The sequence below is a fragment of the Pipistrellus hanaki genome, assembly GCF_964339955.1.
Source record: "Pipistrellus hanaki genome assembly, chromosome: 13".
In the NCBI taxonomy this organism is placed as follows: Eukaryota; Metazoa; Chordata; class Mammalia; order Chiroptera; family Vespertilionidae; genus Pipistrellus; species Pipistrellus hanaki.
In genome coordinates this window covers 39,348,918-39,361,321 of record NC_140515.1, presented here as the reverse complement: position 1 = coordinate 39,361,321, position 12,404 = coordinate 39,348,918, and the positions used below count along the sequence as shown (strand labels likewise).

The 12,404-nt window shown below is 38.3% G+C and overlaps 1 protein-coding gene across 3 annotated transcripts in view; it reads left to right on the top strand.

The window, feature by feature from the left end:
• Window positions 1-12,404, top strand: part of TBC1D5 (TBC1 domain family member 5) — a 375,466-nt gene that overhangs the window by 326,958 nt on the left and 36,104 nt on the right. For all 3 annotated transcript variants that reach the window (XM_084903302.1, XM_084903300.1, XM_084903301.1), the window contains one exon: window positions 9,003-9,166. In XM_084903302.1, coding sequence (XP_084759428.1) covers window positions 9,003-9,166 — 164 coding nt within the window. The remainder of the gene's footprint in view (window positions 1-9,002; window positions 9,167-12,404) is intronic.

Here is a 12,404-nt window from a genome sequence, read left to right as displayed (position 1 = left end):
TATCAGTGCTTGACCGCTGTGTTCGGCCAGAGCAGCTCTTTCTGGGCCTTCAGGTACAGCCTGCTCCCGTTGGCTCTCTGGTGGCACCAACGTGCATGTTTTTAAATGAGCCAACATCAGCCCTCTTGCTCTCTGTCACTCGAGTCTGAGGCAACAGAATGTGACCACATGGGCCAGCTGCCTCACTTCCTCCTGGGTCCCTGCGTGAAGGTGCGGTGATCCCCTTTCTGTGACTGCAGCCCTGGGCTTTCTGCTCTCCTGAGCTATGCCTCCCACCAACCACCCCTAGATTTCCTAGCCTCCCACACACTGTGCTTTGGGGCTTTATCCTATGGTGCACTGGTCTCGGTGTCTTTCTCAGTTACATAGGAAGCTCCAAAGAATTTCGTCAGGCTAGATGTCCCCGGAAGTCCACCTGCCCTGGCAATACTTGTTCTCTGCCAGAAATGACCCTCCTTGAGTCATTCCCTATGTTCTAAGGTTTCCCTTACACCTCTGATTGCCTGGGACAGAATTAGATACGGCCTCCTTAGTGCTCCCGGGGCACTGTTGTCTATACTCCTGTTTGCTTTGATCACCTGGGATTTTAGGTTAGTGAATGTACTAACCGTTTCCCTTGTACTGTTATTTTGGGAGCTTTAATGAGCTTGTCTTGTCCCCGCTTCTCAGGGCTGGACAGAGTTTCTATAGGCTCATCATAAGCTCATGCCCTGCTGTTTGGTTATGAATGAAAGATGCAGCTTGAGAAGTGTTCTATAGTTAGTTAAGGATGCCTTGCGATGTGAAATAACTTTTAAAGAATTGCCTTGGGTCAGAATTCCTGATAAATGAAAGTGAGTGAAGGCTTTTGGGGGTGTGCCCTCAAGCTCAGCACCTGGGGAGGGAAAGGGGTTGAGATAAGGGGTGAGCTGACCTGCCCTGCTGTTGCTGCTGAACCCCTGAGCCTGGAATGGCCCTTCAGCCGTGTCTGCCTTGAGGCAAGGGGGTAGCCTGTACCCTCTATCAGCCAACTAGTGACTAATAGAGCTAATCCCCAGAGAGGGACAGGACCTTGGGCAAGCAGCTCTCCAGAGCTCAGGGACCTCCTGGAAAGGGACTCCTGAGAGCCATTCTCATCAGCTCACCCAGTATCCGGGACACATGCCTCAGTTCAGAAGGGGCACCCGGGCAGTGCACACAGTAATGTACGTAAGGGTGTGCCTCCAAGGACAGGCCTTAGTTTGAGTGCAGCCAAAGAAACGACTCGCGTTGTCCCTGTCAGTTAAAGACATTAAAAGGTTTCCTGTGCAGATGGGCTATAGGTAGCTGAGAATATCGGCTCCTCAGCTCGGACGTGTGCAGGGCCTGGGGTGGAATGTCCCATCCAGGTATGAAAGGCAGGGAACTCTGAGAGGCCTTCTCCTGGCTCTAGGCAAGGCTGCTTCTGGTGCCCGGCCTTTCCCACCCTCTCCACATGAAGTGTTCCCTCAGCCCCTGGGAACATGTCAGGGACTCCATTTTCTTTGGTGTAAATGTTAGTTCCCAAGGGCACAACAAAATTAGTAACCTAATTTCTGTAACTAAGGGGAAATACATTTTGTGCAGGGTTTAAATGTGACATAAAGGCCAAGGACTTTACTGTAGCCCCACTACATCCTCCAGTATACTAACTTCCCCACCAGGTGAGGCTGGTAATGACCACACCCCTGCCTTCAGTGAGGCCTGGCCTTTGGGATGCAGCACTGGAATTGAATACAGGAGGCTCCCCATCAGCTTTCTTTTTTTTTAGAAAAAGCCATCCCAAAACGCACCTATAAGTCCTAAAAATTGGGTAGATGGACCTATTCCCCAAAAATGATTTGTTTGTTTCTTTGCTGTTTTGAATTAATACCTGCTTGGAGTCAATGTCTGTGATACAGAAATGAAATAATATGTGTTGGCACAGTCTTTAAGTTTGGACAAATCTTACAAATCTTACGGTGTTGCTAGCTACAACTATAAAAGTCTATGTCCTTGGGCAAGTCTATTAAACTCTTCAAGCCTTCATTTTCTTTTATGTAACTACCTCACAATGTCATTAAGATTAAATGAGATAATATATATAAAGGTCCATATAAGTCCATGGGCTAACATTTTACAAATATCACATTACTGATTTTAATTTTCTGATCTATTCTTGAATAGGCAGACTAGGGAAGTGTGTATATCAGGAAGGTTAGAGAAAAGATGAATAGTAAACAGCTATATATAGATAAAATCTAGAATCAATTCCTGGTCTTATTACCATTTCATTATGGAACACTTGATTTATAAAAACTGGGATAGCTTCTTGAAATGTTTTTCTTTGATAATGTTACAAATCCTTTTAAATGGAAAATTTTCCCAATTTTTATAGAGCTTTACTTATATATTGTAAATATCAGGCAGATAGATATAATAGGTACTTCCTACCTCATTTCAAAAGTATTCAAGGCAACTAAGATTTTATAAGTTTTGATATATGTCACTGCTCACAACTACTTTTTAAAATATTTTTTATTGATTTCAGAGAGGAAGGGAGAGAGAGAGAGATAGAAACATCAATGATGAGAGAGACTCATCAATCAGCTGCCTCCCACACACCCACTACTGGGGATTGAGCCTGCAACCCAGACATGTGCCCTTGACTGGAATCAAACCCAGACTCTTCAGTCCACAAGCCGATACTCTGTCCACTGAGCCAAACCAGCTAGGGCCTGCTCACAACTATGAATTCATTTTGGAAGATATGGAAAAAAAAAATTGTAATAGTACACAAAATGCTTTTCCCAGGAGTATAATCAAATATAAGTGATTCTACCTAGCATTTTAGATTAACTGAGAATTTGAACAATAATGCCAATATTGAGAGTCTGGAGATCACACATAGAGTATAATAATAAAAGGAGAATTTCCCATTTATTTAACAACTCTGTGGGGTTGGAAGTCTGGCATAGATCTCACCAAGCTGAACCAACATGTCAGGAAGTTCTAGGAGAGAATCATTTGCATTATTGACAGAATTCAGTTCCTTGAGACTGTAGAACCAATGTCCCCATTTCTTAGCTGGCTACCATTCTCATCTTCTAGAGCAGTGTTTCCCAAAGTGTGGTACGCGTACCCCCAGGGGTACGGGAAGAGTTTGGTGGGGGTACGCATTGCACCGGAGTTTGGTGGGGATATGCACTGCACCGTGTTTAGCTGCACCTAATTCTACGTTCTCATGAATACGAGGGGTACTTAGCGTTACGAAAATTATAGAAGGGGTACACATATGTCAAAAGTTTGGGAAACACTGCCCTAGAGGATGTCACATTGACCCCGGGCCCTTTCTCCATCCTCACAGCCAGCAAAGCCAGTGCTTCTCATGGTTAGCCACCTCCTTTATGATCTTTAGTCAGATCTCCTACCTTCCTGTTCCACTTGAAGGACTTCTGTGTATACATTGGCCCACCATAATAATCTGGGGTATTCTTCCAATCTCAAGGTTCTTAACCTTAACACACCTGCAAAGTTTTTTTTTTTTGCCATGTAAGGTAACATACTCACAAGCTCTGACGATTCAGGGTCTAGGCCAACTCTGTCAATTGAACTCGCGGCCAGCGGGCCACATGTAAATGAGGCATGTGGCCCACCAGCCATGAGTTTGACATGAATTCTGCCTGCCTCATATATGATTTTTAGGGAGAAGATATGAAAGATCAAAATCAACCCAAGCAGAAGTAGAAAACCTTAATAGTGGAATGAACTTAGAAAAAAAAAAATCCAAAAAGCCATCATTGTGATGTCCTTAAAATGTCACCAGCACCAGATAATTTTATAGCTAGATGGTTCAAATTTTGAAGGGACAGATAAATTCAGTTGTGTAATTTTAGAAAAAGCTAAATGTTTTTTTCATTTTATTTTCTTGCAAATCAAAATGCTTTGGCTTCTGAGATTTATCTTTTTTTCTATGGACTTTTACAAGCAATTTGGAACTCAGAGCTAAGCAAACATTCCTTTTGTTTTAGCTATATCTTCCACCACCGAAAGCAATAAAAAGCTGCTTAACGAGTAGAGTTCCATGGAGCGATGAAAAAATATTTATAAAGGGAAAAAAGAAAAACCTAGGTTTATAATAAATACTTAAATTTTTTCCCACTACATCATCTTGGAGTAAGAAATGCCTTCCTAAGCAGAACCATAAAAACAAGAGCTATAGAGGAAAATATAGACACACACACACACTTACATACAAATGGCCAAGTCCCAGAACTTAGGAGGAACTCCCCTAAATCAGCTTTTTTAAATAAACGAGCAGAGATGATTCACACAGGGCCTTCAGATGACTGATATGAATAAGTTGAAAGATATTCAGCCTCCCTGGTTATAAGAAACTTCAAAGTAGCATAATGAAATTCTGCTTCCATCGAATAATCAAATAAAAAATTAGATGAATAGGTAAATATATATCATATTATATTTATACATGTATAAATATACATACACACATATGTAGGTTAAAATTTTAGGAGAAAGCAATTTAGAATTATTAATGTAAACTGAAAATGCACATACAATTAGACATAGCAGTCCCATTTATGTAACTTTACCTAATAGAAATACACAACAGTTTGTACCTAAAAATGTATCTCTTTAGGCTTTGAATTGTCATTTAGTTTGTACAGGCAAAAAAAAAAAAAAGAAAAGAAAGAAAAATCTTAAATGTCTATTTAGGAAAGCTACAATTTTTTTTTTTATTCACAGCCATTAAAAAGAGTAAGGCAGGCTTGTATATAAGAGGAACACAAAAAGCAAGTCAGAGAGGAAAGTGTTTTTGGAATGACGGGACCTCTGAAAATGTTGCTCGTAAAAGCAACAAGATTAGAAATGTCAAAGCTTTACCAAAACTCTGGAAATTAATAAAGAATTGCAATAATTTGAAAAACATCTATTTAAGAAAAAAGAGCTGGATCTCAGTAAGAGCAGCATGCTTTGTTGCTTTTTAACCTGCCTTATCCCTGCCCACCCCTCCCATATCTGCCATAGTCTTTGATGACCATAAGCCTTGCAACCACGGGAGGAGAAGGAAGGACTGGGAGCACCCTAAAAGTCCCATCCCCAGTAAATGGTAGCTGTTTGACTTGTCTGGCAGCTTGGGGGAAAGCCTCATTCATAGGACTTGTCTTTATTTGGCCTTATTCAGAACTCACTAAGGGAGAAACCCTGTCCATAGGGCATCTATCAAAAATCGTCAGTGGAAATTGCTTAACATCACAGCTGCCCAGGACAGAAGTGGAAGAAACAAGATGCTAACCAAAAACTTAATGGGAAAATCAGAGGCTAGCAAAAACTTAGAAGGAGAAATCAAAGACCCATCAGGGTCTTTGAAAAGCTCCAATATATTCCTGGTATTCTGGAAGGCCACACAGGCAGGAAAGAATTGAGAATGGCTCCATCTCTCAGCTCTAGATGAACTGGAGGCTCTACATTGGCAGGAATGAAGGCTAATGCGGAATTGTAAATCTCTGCTGGAGCACTGAGGTCATGCCCAGCCAAGGCTTAGTGGTTCAAGGTAGTAAAGGAAAGGAAATCTCTGTCTCCTTACTGACCACTAAGCTAACCACTTCAGTGGCCAGAAACCACAGAGAATAGAGATTTAGCAGAATTAGTTTAGCAAAGTTGCTAAAAACAACAAACAACAAGAAAAACAAGTACAAGGGATAGGATGGCATCTAATTTCCAGAGCCGCCATGTTATTTTATTTAAATGCCCACTTTTCAATAAAAATTCTGAGACATACAAAGAAACAGGAAAATAGAAAGTATGGCTCATACACAGGGGAAAAAAGCTGTCAATACAAACTGCCCTGAGGAAGCTGAGACACTGGACCTACTAAAGACTTTAAATGGGCTGTTATAAATATCTTCAAAATGCTGAAGGAAACTGTCTAAAGCTCTAAAGGAATGTATGAGACCAGTATCTCACCAAATAAAGAATATTAATAAAGAACCAAACAGATATTCTGGAGTTGAAAAGTATACTAACTAAGATAAATAAGAAATTCACTACAGAACAACAGATTTGGGCTGATAGAATCAGAACTTGAAGATATGCCAATTGAAATTATGAAGTCTGAAAAATAGAATAAAGAAAAATGAAGTCTCATACCTTTATGCAGATGATGAGAGTCAAGAAGAAGAGAAGGGAGAAAAGGGCAAAAGGATATTTGTAGAAATGCTAGTGAAATATTCCAGTTTTATGAAAAAAAAAATTATATATCCAAGAAGCTCAATTAACTCCAAGCAGGATAAACTCAAATGACATCCACATTTGGACACATCATAGTCAAACTTAACACATTGTGGACCAGTGGTTTTATCCAGTAGCCAGAGAAGTTTCTATTGAGTGAGTATAAAAAAACATTTTACATAAATGTTAAAGGCACGCTTTAAAATTAAATGCCCATTGCATTTTGAAGTTATTTGTTATATGTTCTTACAAGCTAATATCTTTTTAAAGTATAATACTTTGTAAAACACTGTGTAATAGGAAGGGAGAATTCTCGTGATCCGTGCATTATGTGTTAAAAGCCAGCAACAAAAATTCATGAAAGCAGCAAGAGAAAAACAATTCATGGTTTCCAAGGGAACCTCAATAACATAACAGCTGATTTTTCATCAAAACCATGTAGGCTAGAAGGCAGTAGGATGAAGCAGTCAAAGTGATTTTTTTAAAGAAGACTGTAAACCAGTAATTCTATATCTAATAAAACTCTTTCAAAAAGGAAGGAAAATTAAGGCAGTTACAGCTAAAAACAATTAATTGCTAGCAAATCTGTCCTACAAGACACAGTAAAGGGAGTCATTCAGGCTGAAATGAAAGGACACTAGAAATTAATTCAAATCTATACAAAGAAAATGAGTAATGATAAAAATAACTGCATAAGTAAATATAAAAGACAGTATAAATGTATTTTGCTTATATCTTATATTGTTAAGATGGCAGTGCTACCCAAATTGATCTACACATTCATAACAATCCCTATCAGAATCTCAGGTATAATTTTGGGAGAAATTAACAAACTAAATCTTAAGACTCAAGTGGAAATGCAGTCCACCTCTAATATCCAAAGCAATGTTGAAGGAGAACTCACACTCTTTGATTGCAACGCTTACTATAGCTACAATAATCAAATGCTACATGACACAGACATAAAGATAGCTGTGTATAAATTGAATAGAGTTGAGAACATAGAAATAAATCTGTAAATTTATAGTAAATTAATTTTAAACAAGGGTGCCAAGACCATTCAATGCGGAAAGAATAGTCTATTTTACAAATAGTATTGGGGAAACTGGATATCCATTTGTAAAAGAATAAAGTTAAACTACTTCCTCATGCTATATACAAAAATTAACTCAAAATGGACAATAGCTTTAAATACAAGAACTAAAACTATAACACTCTTAAAAGAAAGCATAGGAGTAAATCTTGGTGACCTTGGTTTAGGCAATGGCTTCTTAGACATGATACCAACAGCACAAGCAACCAAAGAAAATATAGGTAAATGGGACTTCATCAAACCACTGACTTATACATTTCAAAAGGGTGAATTTTATGGTATATGATATCTCAGTAAAGCTGATGTTATTTTATAAAGGCAATTTTCACATTTAATCTATTTACAGTGAGACTATATTCACTTATTAATGATACATTTTTAAAAAGAAAAAATAGCCGAAACCGGTTTGGCTCAATGGATAGAGCGTAGGCTTGGGGACTGAAAGGTCCCGGGTTCGATTCCAGTCAAGGGCATGTACCTTGGTTGCGGGCATATCCCCAGTAGGAGGTGTGCAAGAGGCAGCTGATCGATGACTCTCTCATTGATGTTTCTAACTCTCTCTCTCCCTTCCTTTCTGTACAAAATCAATAAAATATATTTTAAAATAAATAAATAAATAAATAAATAAATAAATAAATAAATAAATAAATAAAAGAAAAAGAAAAAATAAATTAGGTGGTTCCGGGGTTATTTATTTATTTTTGTTGTTAATCCTCACTAGAGGATATTTTTCCATTGATTTTTAGGGAGAGTGGAAGAAAGAGGGAAAGACAGAGAGAAACATCAATGTGAGGAAACACATCAATTGGTTGCCTTCTGCATGACCAGGGCCCAGACTGGGGAGGAGCCTGCAACCAAGGTGTATGTGCCCTTGACCGGAATTGAATCCAGTACCCTTTGGTCCACAAGCTGGTGTTCTGTCCATTGAGCCAAACCAACTAGGGCCTGGAGGTCTTTTTTAACTCTGACATTCTAGGACCCTGTGCCTTTGAGATCTCCTAGGTGCTGGGACCTGTTCTCCCCTCTCTTCTCCTATCTCAGGGTTACTGTCCTTCCAGGTCAGCAACAATATCACCCATTGCAGCTTGACCCCTGTCTGAGGGAGCTTTTTTCGCATAACCTCTCAATGAAAAGAGCGTTGCTGGGTGTCACAGATGCACCCACTCTAATCCAGGAACCAACCTAGTCAGAGGCCATGTGAGCGCAGCACTTTGTCCCCATTTCTAGATACTTCTACCACAGGCTGGGGTAGCCAATACATCTGTTCTGCAATTAATGAAAAGGGAAGGGACCCTTTTGAAAAACTGTGAAGGATTTCAAATTTTTTTCAAAATTTTTATATTAATAATATAATGTATAGTATAATAGTTTCCACTTTCTATTATTAAGGATGATTCCATTACTGAGGGATTTCTAAAAACTGTATTTTTTATTTTTTTATATGTGTGTAACACCTGGACTGTTGTAGTATAAATTACATGTAGAAAACTATAGCGTACTTCATTGTTTCAAAACATCGACAGCTACTCATAAAAATGCATACCCTTTAATGCTCCATAGTGCCATTGTGTTGACAGTGTAAACAAAGAAGTATCATAATGGGTCATTTATTAAAAGCAGAAAGTTCAGTCACCTAGTGAAAGAGTGGTGTTTCATTATTGCCATTTAATGTTTCTTGCAGGACAGAGTTCTAAAAACATCAGTTCATCTCCAAGCATTGAGAGTCTGCCTGGAGGAAGAGAATTCACTGGCTCCCCACCTTTGTCTGCTACCAAAAAGGATTCCTTCTTCAGCAACATCTCCCGTTCCCGCTCACACAGCAAAACTATGGGCAGAAAAGAGTCTGTAAGTATTTAGCAGTGGTTTTTGTTTTGTTTTTTATTCTTCATTTCTTCGAGAGGGATGCATTTGTTAAAGCTTCTTATAATGCTCTTAAAATTTTTATAGACTAAAATGAATTTTCCATCAAAAACAACTTTGTTAAAATTTTAAGAAATATTTTAAGGCTATAGTTTGTTTATATTACAATAGAGCTGGGAGGAAGGTAGCATCAACGTACAATAAGTTAAATCCCAAATCTCAGGTCCTTTTTTCCCCTGCAAAATGGCTTTTTGTCAAAGCCTGTGTGGGGTTTTTTTTTTTTTCTTCTAAAATGTAGCAAATAGCATTATACCAAATAACAGATTAAAACACTAAAACCAAGCTGTTTTGTTGTTGTATGTGGGGGGGTTTTTTTTGGTTTGGTTGGTTGTTTTTTTTGTTTGTTTGTTTGTTTTTTGTGTGTGTGTGTGTATGTGTGTTTCAGTTTAAAGCATTTCCTGAAATTTCAAAATTATTTTACCACTTGTTTTTAAAAGTTATACAGATTACATTTCAGTTATGGTATATTGATAGTTGCTCTCTAATAGCTTTTATATACATTACTCAAAAGAACATGTCTAAAGCATATCAACTACTTAAAAAAACACACAACCTGGATGTGTCTGAAAATGGTAAGCCAAAGAACAAGAAATAAAACATTAGCCACTTTTTATAGCTCATTTAACAGAATATTCTACTATGAAGAAGTCATCTGCCGACTGGAAGAGAGTGCAAATTCAAGGTATTACAGAAAAGAATCTGCTAGTAGCTGTTGCTGAAGTAGTTCTAAATTAGAAAAAACAAACAAACAAAAAAAAAACATAAAACTTCTGAGGTATAATCATTCACGGTACACAGAATGGATAACGACATGGTATCTGTCTGTCTGTGTATGATCTTGGGCAATATAGCTTTATGGTGCTTCAATCCCCTCATCTACAAATTAGACAACACACAGTGCTCTCTGAAAGGAAGGACTCACACACTCTCTTGGGGTCCCTTTCCGTGCGTAGGAACTGTGATTCTTTAATTTGTGGAAGAGCAGAATGGAACCTTCATTTAAAAATGGCGGCTTTAGTGCAGGCAGTTAGCTCTGCTCCCTCTTAGATTCCACTCCAGGGACAGTTAGAATAGTTAAAAATAAACCCTCAAGGCATAAGAAACGAGGAAAGAAGACAACAGCAACATTTTTTGTTCCTTGGAAAGCAGATGTTAAGTGCTAACTAACTTGGCCGCCTAAGAAAGCTGAACACCAAGTCAGCAGTAGGTATAAACCAAGAAGCAATGTGATTTAGATTTAATCTCTGGAAGCTCGGGAACTGGAAATGGGGTAAAGATGGAACTGTAGACATGAGAATTGGTCAGAGGTCTCTCTCTTCAGAAAGCAATTGGATTCCCTTCCCTGGGCTGACAGAAGACTAGAAATTTAATTCTCTGAACTGAGTGAGATCAGGCATGTTCAAATACAGCACTATCCTACTGGAAAAGGAATCTGTAATAATAAAAGTATAATATGCCAATTAGACTGGACGACCTTCAAGACGAAGCTGGGCTGCAGGAAATCCTGGGTCTTGGGTGCCAGAGGAAGGAAGGCCTACTTTCATGCATCGAATTTCAAGCACCGGGCCTCTAGTGATGAATATATTTAGCTTCAGAATTTGGCTTCACCCCACTTGCCCGTCCCCCCCAAATTCCAGTGTGTATATCCCTCCAGGCAGGAAGAGTTTTCTCTAAGCAGAAGTTACAAATGAAAAACCATGCAGACATTCTGACCTCAGTGGTTCTTCAGGGAAATAGCCAGCTTACTTACAGTGAACCTACCCATCACTGTCCCATCGAAACAGACCTTGCTCTTGACTTTTAGTTTACACTGTTTTATATGAGCAGCACAGTCAAGGATTGCCAGATACTGGAGGAGAGCATCTGAGAGTGAAATACAGACAAAAAACAAAATTTAAAAAGTATCATTTATATGTATGTCCTGATGTTTTCATGTGAGTACCTGGTACACAGTAATTAAGCAAAAATAACTCAAGTTGAGCTCTGGACATGTTATTTACCTGTGGTTAGAAAATAGCAAAATAATGATAGCAGCATGAAGTACCTCACTTTTAAATATCATTCTTTTGAATTTCATTTTCTGAGTGACTCTTTAGGTAAAAATGATTTTGACATCAAAATAATAAAATGCTATTAAAAAAAAGCAACTGGGAGGAAGCAAGTCTATGTAGAAGTAGAATGCCTCAAAAATAATATTCAGCCACTATTAGAATCTACAACATCAACAATGTAAAACTTAATAGAAGAGTTGGAAGATAAAATTGAGGAAATTTCTCCAGAAAATAGAATACAGGCAGAAATGGAAGGTCATAAAGAAAATTAGAGTACCAACCCCAGAGGTTCAAAATCTAAAAAACACAAGTTCCAGACAGAGAACAGATAAAGTGAAGGAAATAGTCAAAAATACAATTCAATGAAGTTTTCCACTAGTGAAAGAAAGACCTGAGTTTTCAGATTGAAAAGGTCCATTGAAAAGGTCTGTTTACTTGCCCCACACAAGTAAATAGAAACCCACACACTAATACGTTACTGAAAAGGTTCAGAACTCTGGGAACAAAGTGATATCCTACAAACTTGTAGAATTAGATTAAAAGAAAGATTTCCAACAAAAGATCAAGAATTGCATAGCTACAAATTTATCTTAGCAACACAGAAACAAGACAATGAAGGAATGCCTTCAGAACTCTAAGAGAAAATTACTTCCAACCTAGATACTATACTGAGCCAAAGTAATTAAATGTGAGGATAGGATAAAGCCACTTTCAGACATTCAGGATTCAAAAAATTTATGCCCATGCACCTCAGACTCCACTGGAGGACATGCTCTACAAAAATGAGGACATACACTGAGGATGAGGAATACCTAAGAACAAAGAAATAGATTATCCAGAGCAAGACAACAACATTCCCCAGAAAGATAATGCAGGGAGATCCCAAAACTTATGTACCACACAGCTACTCAGCAGGACCAATGAACAGCAGCCAACCCGCATTGCAGCAAATTAGAAGGTTCCAGAAAGTTTTCTCCAAAATTATGAAATTGTAAGAATAACGAATATGTTTGAACAAGTTGAGTAATTTTTACAACTAGAGGTGAGCTTAAGTTTAAATTAGTGATAACTAGGGGGAAAAAACAAACAAACAAACAAAAAAAACCCAACAA